The sequence below is a fragment of the Micromesistius poutassou genome (genome assembly GCF_964030765.1).
Source record: "Micromesistius poutassou genome assembly, chromosome: 8".
NCBI lineage: Eukaryota > Metazoa > Chordata > Actinopteri > Gadiformes > Gadidae > Micromesistius > Micromesistius poutassou.
Genome location: NC_140278.1, coordinates 8,301,083 through 8,309,515, shown reverse-complemented (window position 1 = coordinate 8,309,515; position 8,433 = coordinate 8,301,083). Strand labels below are relative to the sequence as shown.

The 8,433-nt window shown below is 44.8% G+C and overlaps 1 protein-coding gene across 1 annotated transcript in view; it reads right to left on the bottom strand.

The window, feature by feature from the left end:
* The window catches only part of nudt19 (nudix (nucleoside diphosphate linked moiety X)-type motif 19), a 3,138-nt gene extending 825 nt beyond the window's left edge, over positions 1 to 2,313 (bottom strand). Inside the window, exons 1-2 of the mRNA XM_084472290.1 lie at positions 1,470 to 2,313; positions 717 to 924 (exon numbers count right to left, since the gene is read on the bottom strand). Of these exons, the coding sequence (XP_084328416.1) occupies positions 717 to 924; positions 1,470 to 2,207 (946 nt within the window). The 5' untranslated portion in view covers positions 2,208 to 2,313. The remainder of the gene's footprint in view (positions 1 to 716; positions 925 to 1,469) is intronic.
* Between the last annotated feature and the right edge of the window lie 6,120 nt (positions 2,314 to 8,433).

Genomic DNA, 8,433 nt, shown 5'->3' with positions numbered 1-8,433 from the left:
ACCAAGCATGCATTTGTAAATATCACTGCACGCAATTGGATAACACTACGACCAATCGGAAGAATACAAGGGGTGACGTATCCAGACCAGCGGAGTTAACCAATAGTTAAGACTCTTGCCGTATCCGGTCGGTAAAACAGCAACGCTTTTGGCCCGCCTATATCAGATTCACCAATGTGATTGGTTAATGTTCCGGGCCAGGGGAATTGGGGCGTGAGTATATTGCTCATTCCCAGAGTAACTCGCTGAGCAAATTCAAACTGTGCTCTCACGAGAACTCTGGATTTCAAGGGTAGCATTGCAATACAAACTACAAAGAAATTAACACTACACCCGATGTCACCCAAACTGCAAATGAAAAATTGGTGTTTCTGAGATGCTGATTTATCGTACTTAACTAACCTTTCGTCTACATGAATACTAATCAACTTGGGACAGTAACATGTGACTTATATTATAAAAACACAATTCTCGCACAAAACTCTAGATCCCTTTATGGATTGACTAATTGGTAACATAATGTCAGTCAAAATACAAAATGTCTGACCATGCATGGACAGCAAGTACAGACATAGGTCATAAAGAAGGAGTTAGGGTAGGGGTCAGACAATGAATACAGAGACAGGTCATAAAGAAGCAGGTAGGGGTCTGACAGTGAATACAGAGCCAGGTCATTGAGGAGCAGTATAGGGGTGCATTAGTATTAGAGTAGATACCTGGCAGCAGGCTGAGTTGCTCTGTGTCTGTCTTTAGTATTACAGGGAGCCAGTGTTCACAGCCCTCCTGAGAGCGCTGGCTGGCGAATGTGTGCAGCTCGCTCAGCGATGCATAGTGACACAAGCGGCTCAACTCGTAGAACTGCGGCGGGGCGATCCACATCTCCTTCGCCCTGTAGCTGTGGAGCACCTCTGGGGGTGTCGCCCACTGAAACACCAAGAGCAATATTGACTTCATAAATGTAGACTTTAGCCGAGATGACTTACAAGTTAAGGCTGAAAACAATCAAAGCAATAATTAATTGTTTCTGAAATTCAGCCTGTATTGCAGAAATACCTACTTCACAAACTGAGGTGAGATTTATCTACAATGTATTTATTAAGTTATAATAAGTAGGTTATGCACTACCACTCGAGACCCTTACATTTCTCATTCCTAGAGCTAGTCTGCACCATACAGTTTTTTACTGTATTTAGAAACTTGGGTCATGAAGCACTTGGATTTGGATTATTTTAGCTGCTCCGATGATTATTACATGCTTTTAATGTTCAAAGCTTAAATTGCTTCCTATAGTTTGTTTATAGTATATTTATTGTGTACATCGGTGTAACGTCTGCTGAGGATCATATATAGGCCTACTATAGTCACTATAAATAGTTACTATTATTTCTTTATCTATGAGTATTTTAATATCCTCTTATTTAATTTGGATTATTGTTCCAACAACGGTACAAAGTAACTATAACGATCACCTTAATGTGTACGATCTCCTTAGAATCTTGAACGGTGAACGGGACATCCGACAAACAGCAGATGTAGAAGGCGGTGTCGTATCGCTTGCCGTACTTTGCAGTAGGCGTCAGCCAGTTCCCCCACTCATGGAGAGCCCAGATGTTGGGCAGCAGTTCCAGTTCCTGACACATCTTAAGAAAGTTTGAGGGGTTTTCATTCACCAGAGCCCTCCATCGGGTCAGATCACTCCGGTCGCAGATGTCGGTGACTTGCGTCAGACCTGCGGGTAAATCGGGCGGATGGTCCCCTATGTGTTCCGCGGACTTTAACACGTTCATCTCCTCCCGTTTGGGCACGACAAGGAGGACCCCACACTCTTCGAAGGTCTCCCTCAAGGCGCAGATCCGGAAGGCGACGTCCCCCGTGATAGGGGAGCCCAGCTCCCGCCGGTCCATGGCGAACATGGGGGGTCTGGTCTCCACGGGCTGCTTCACGACCCCCAGCCCCAGGTTGGGCTTGTGTCTAAAGGCGTGGAAGACACCGAGCCAATCGCTGGAGAAGTCTGACGGATCGGCCATCCCTCCCGGGAACACGTAGGCTTCGGGCATGAAGCGGCTCTGGGTACTCCGTTTAAGTAGCAAAACCTTGTGGTTCCAGGCAGCCCCCCATGACCTACCCGCCGGGCTGGAGGAGCACTTAGTACCGGCGGCGAGGATAAGGGTAGCCGCCTCCTTCCAGTGTTTATGCGCGGTGTTCATGATGTTTGGAGCATGGGTGGAGGCTGGAGGATTTTTTTTGCAGTTACAAGTTGGTTGTTGTTGTTGTTTGCATTCAGCTGTCAACTCGTACCATACATAGAGGACCTGTGCGTTCTGGACGCAATGATAACGCGTCACAAGTCGCGCAATGACGCAATCTCTTGACGTGACAGTATAATACCGAACTAAAGTAAAAATTACAAATGAATATAAAACTGTATAATCACGTAGTTTATAAACTTCCCATTAATCGACACACAGAGGTGTTAATCAACAAATGACCAGACGTGTTGAGGCTGCGATTATCTACCTGACCACAGGCGGATGCCTGTGGTCAGGTAGATAATGACAGAGCCATGACAGAGATATCTGTAACTGTTATGATCAGTCAGATGCATGTTACATGAGCGGAACACAAAGCGGAGAAAATGCACAAAATAAGAATATGATATTAGATCAAGTAAAAACCTATTTCTACTTCTGCCTAATTTAGTGTGTTTAAAATAACATTCGGAACACTCCACCGTGTCAATTTGTGCAATAGGCTTCACTTGTAGTCTACAATATGGTTTATAGGCCTATGGGCATTAATAAAGCATAATTTGTGTTTAATTCTGTTTATTTGATAATGTGAACTGTGTACCCGGGTCTTTGTTAACCTTTGACCTATACCAAAAGTTCATTGTGTCACCACCACTAAAGGGCGCCCCTCCCCTCCCCCCTGTAGTTCAGCCAATCATATTAAAGTGTGAATTAAGGTACCAGTTGTTTTTATTTGTGTTCTGCCAGTGTAGAACTGTACTACACAAACCTACGATGGCGGCCTCTGTGTGTTACGCCGGTGACTTGGAGACCTGTGGCGTACCTACAGCTTTACTTTTATTTGAGTAACATATATGGGAGGTCTGGCTTAAGTATAAACTCTTTTATCCACATATCAGACATTAAAAATCCACAACCCTGAAAACGGCCGAGGCAATTCTCTGTAGGTTCATGATTCTAAGACGTGGTTCTTCTTTCTGCCACTAGGGGGAGGGAGATCGTCCTCCAGGATTGAGGATTGGAACACAATGTACAGAACATGATGTGCTGCCCACCCCAGTTCCTCCTCCTGTTACCACACAGGGCTCAAGATAATACACACGTGTGCGTGTACATGCACTCTCCTGTGTTCTATGACCATACAGCTGTAGGCGCCACCATAAAACTCTCTCACACACACACACACACACACACAGTGTCAGTGTCACTAGGTGGCTAGGTTATTAAGAGTCCCAGTTCAAGGGGACGATCCCCAATGTCCACAGTCTAACTAGGCATTACTGAGCAAGATACCCCTCCCTGCTACTTTATTAATGTATTGGTATTGACTCTAACCCCTCCCGTCTCATTAATAATGTGTCTCTGTAGTCACTGTCTCACCCCTACCTGCTACTTAAAGGATGTGTAAACCTCCTGTGGGAGTGTGTGTGGATGATGGCTGGTTTATGCAGCCTCACCTGGCCGCGTCTGATTTGACTCTGGGGCTGGGTAAGGCTACACACCTGTTGCAAATGGAGTAATCAGTGTGAACAGGTTAAACCAGCCATCTCCACACACACTCTGGGAGTTTCCCTAGATGACAACATGTAACACGTAACCAGTCCATGTACTACAAACTTTGCAATAAACTGGATTCAACATCAACACCACCCTGCGCCCTGTTAGGAGAAGCCCAAGAAAAGTCACCTTGGTGGGGTATGGCAGCCACCTAGGTGGCATGAAGCTTGGACATTGCTCCACCCCCGTTTTAGCTAAATGGAAATATTATCTTACAAAATATGTGAGGAATAAAATTCGGAAAAGTTTCAGAAAAAAGGAACACGTAGTGTAGTAGGGGCAGGTGCTTTGGGCGTCATCAAATAATGTCAAAACTTGTGTCATACTCGCTCGAGTAAAAATGCACAGCCAATGAAAAACTACAATTTTGGAAAATATTTTTTATCCAGAATTAGCAGGGTCCTCTTATTTTACAGGAAGAACCACCCCTCCTGACCTCTGAACCCAGCAGACCCCTGAGGACTAATTCTGGACCAGAGTCCGTCTGTGTCAGGTTAACACCCCATCTCTTTTACATTTTCCCAACAACCAAGGAACGCCCGGCCCCTAGCAGTATGTATTATGATGTCCCCCCGCCTCTATCTCAATATCCTCTCACCACCTCCTCCTTCCTATTTCTGATCGGTTAATCATCCTATCGTCTCTCTGACTCCCTGCTGTGTGTTGGACCATGAAGCGACTTCTTTCGCGTCACCCGATGTATCGCTGGCCGTAGACCATCTGATGTTCCTTTAAATAGACGTCCCTTGGAACCAGAGTAACGTTATAACTCACTAGGGACCTACATCTTCCTCAGTGCATCATGGGTCAATCATCTGCTCCAGTGCAAAATGATCATTCATTTTAAAGAGCCTCACCTAGTCTCTGCTCCATGCCTGTTGTTGACAGATTTTACTCCTTGATGACTTCTGATACTCATACTTCTGCTAGTTTCTACCAGATACACTGCTTATCTGATCATTCAAACTCGATAGTGTTTAAGTAAAGGTGTACGCCTCCCAGCTGAAAGGTTCTAAACAAAGATGCCCAACCCCTACCTGCTTCTTATAGGGTTGGTTCGGCCTTGTCTGTCTTTTCTGAACCATACTGGGGTTGGACAAGAGAGAGCAGTGAAATCACGGTCCATCGGTTCAATGATCTCCCAGGTACCCGCTGAAGTAAACTCCCAGGGGCCCAGTGCCACTTCTCTTATTACACCTTCCAGATGATGTGAACGCTAATCTATTTACGTGTGTCTATTTCATTCCAAATAACTGTTTGTTCTTCCTGGCTGTGGGCAACAATACAGGTGCCCACAGTAATAACACAACTGGTTGAAGCTGAAGTTTGTTGGCTGGTTTGTTATTCACCGGAACCCTTTTTTGGTCAAACCCAAATTTACATAGAGGGAACCAATCCAGCTCGGCATGCAACGTATATAGAGTGATGAAGAAATGGCTCACCAGCTGGGCAGATGCAACATTGGCCATACCAAGATCGTTTGGGAGGCTCGACTTCTCAGGTAAAATAACTCTTGCTGGAGCTTGCATCAAACAGCAAACGTGATTGTCGACGGGGGGGAGCGAACGCGCTTTCAACGAAACATACGGTGAACTGACTAGGGGTGGCACCTGGGGTGGCCAGTCAGGTTCCGGCCACTGGCTCCACAGGGGAGAGGGTCAGGAGCCCAAAGTTTCTTGTTCTGCACTTTTCCGATGATCTCACCTGGTCTCACCACCAAATCTGCAGCCAAGAAAGTACAGTAGCCTCTTTCATTTCTGCGGCGACTGGAGAGAGCCAGTCTACCACCACCTATCCTCCCCACCTTCTACAGAGGCACTCAGGAGAGCCTCCTGAAGGGGTTTGGGAATTGCCAAGCATCGTAACACAAGACAATGCGACGCATAGGGAACACAGCTGAGAAGATCGGAGGGGTCTCTCGCCCCTCCATCCAGGACGTCTTTCAGAGGCATTGTGCACTCAGATCTGCTTCCATCATAAAGGACCCCTCCCATTCCTCACACAGGAACGGTAGGGATGGGAGTGTTGCCCCTGTTGTCCCTCTGCCAGCAGGCAGAAGGTTTCCCAGCGTCAGAACCAGCTCTGCAAGGTTCTGTACCAGCTTCTTCCCCCGAGTTGACTTTTCAGACACCCTGCTGCTATCTCACTATCTACTTCATAAATGTTATTCTGCCAATCATGGCTAGCTGGCTACACTGGTCACTATGTTGTGCACACCACCCTCTTACCACAGGCCTGCCTTTGTAATTGTTCCTATTTGGTAAATGTAAGTTTTCCTGTTTGTATTTTGTTTCATGACTGTTTTGCCTTTGTGTTAGAACCTTGGTGCATGCAGAACGACATTTTGTTCAGCCGTATAAACTGTGGATGATTGACAAAAAAAAAAAGTTTGGTCAAAAATGCTGAACTGAACCTTAAATGACATGCATCTAAAATGAATCAGTAGCCATGTTTCCATCCAAAGTGATTCGCATTACTGGGCAATGCGCATTAAAAGAAATTCGAATCATGTGTGTTTTCCATCAAAAGAACGGACTTTGGTGAAAACTACAAATTCGCGCGAGTTTTCTAAGTCACGCGAGATTTTCCGCGGGTTGGCATGGCAACCAGCCTGTAAACATTCCGTCGTCTTCCTGCCGGTGTTTTGATGTGGTGTTTTGATGTTTTACAATGGAGAGAGGACTTCAGTCATTAATTACACTCGCTCAAGTGGTGCTCGATCTTACGGCGCAGTTGGTCCTGGCCATGTTGTTGTCTTCTGAGTGACCCGCAAACACCGGAAGCAGTCGGGGTGAAAGTGCGCTACGTCACACTTGATTCGTATACAGCTGTTTCCATCCCATTCGAATCAACCAAAACCCGGCCATAGCGAGCGTATTTCAGTTTGTGCGAATCAGGGGATTTTAATGCGAATCACGGCGTTTCCATCATCATTTTCCGATGCGATACATCTAGATGCGCATCTAAACAGCTGATGGAAACGCACCTACTGTCAAGAAACTTGAGATATTGCAAAAGCACAACAGTATCACACAGTATCTGATATACTCATGTTCCTGTTTGTGCTTGGACTCACATTAATATACTCCTCACAGTTCCACAGCCAAAAGCCAACACCTAATAACCACCAGCTTCTGTAGTGGGTCAGTGGGTAGGGGTCGTTTGGTTTATTGTTCAAAGCTAACCACCAAGACAATCACAATATAGCTTAAAGCAAATCGAAAGCATTGTTGTACACAGCCACTCCTGCAAGCTGCTTGGGATCAGTGTTGTATATTTCTAAAGATGTATGTCTATATATCATAACGTGTTTCCTCGTTAAATGCCTGCAGTTGGATAACACCCATCTCGGTTACTTAGGGCTAACCCTAGCATGTATTTTTATACCATCCAATTATGTGAGTGGATATGGATGGCGGTCTGTATTCTGCGGTTCTGTGCTATTCTGCAGTATTTTGAAGTATGTATTCTCTGAATACTTCTGTTTGCAGGGTTCTTTGTTCTGGTAGGTGGCAGAGGAAACGGCTGCACCCGCACCAGAAAGGGAACTCGTAAAACTCTGGATCACTCTGTCCCACACACAAATATACTTACTAAGGCACAAACATGAGCAATGCATGTCAAACGTACGCTTACACACGGACATACTGATACACTTACAAGTGCCCACTCCCACAACTTGTGTTTGAGCTGGCTTTTAAAAATGCATGTGTACAAACAAACTACACATTCACTTCACTTTCACCTGCCAGATAAAAAAAATATTTACAGAGGAGCATGGATTGATGAAAAAATAGCACAAAAATAACTTGGGCAAAATCACGTTGGACACTAATTAGGAGTCAAAGGACCTAAATCTATCAAGCCCAACCAACAATCACAGAGCACAGTGGACCGCGGAGTCGAATTATTAAATAAGAACGGGAACATACCATAACAAAAACTAAAGGGGGGATCCATATCGAGACACAAATACTCCAAACCTTCGCTATTGCTAAATAAATAATTTATAATACATAATTCACAAAATAAAGATATTTATTATAGGCCTAATAATATCAGTTGTATTCCCATATATTTTTTAAAAGAAGAATTCCAGATTTTTTAAAAATGGATCACGTTGTCCAGGCTCTTCTTAGCCGATGGATGGTACGGTCTGATTAGTAGGTAGGCCTACTCAGCATTCTCCCGACTTGAGCCCACACGCGATTGTGGTGTCTCATTTTACGATGGTCGTGTTGTGCATCATGATGTCACAGCGCAATGCTTGCCTCCATTGCCTCCTGGAAGCATAGCAGCATAACCGTGAAATTATGGGAAGACATTGTGTTTGAAACTGCCACAGCTTGTCGTGCGAGACGTAGCAAAAAAAAGTTGTAATTGCCTATCATTGCTAATAGTTAACATAGGCCTACGTCGTTTGACTCGGGAACCTTGTAACAAGGTTACAAGATCTATTGACACTAACAACAGTAGGCCTAAATGTGTTTTGAACAAAATGTTGTCTCTCCCCTTTTTTTTCCTCCTCAGAGTGAACAATAACGTCGTCATATTTAGTACTCAGGTACTTAAAAAACTGCCAAATATATATATTTTCTTAGAGGACACATAAGTGATCACATAAGCC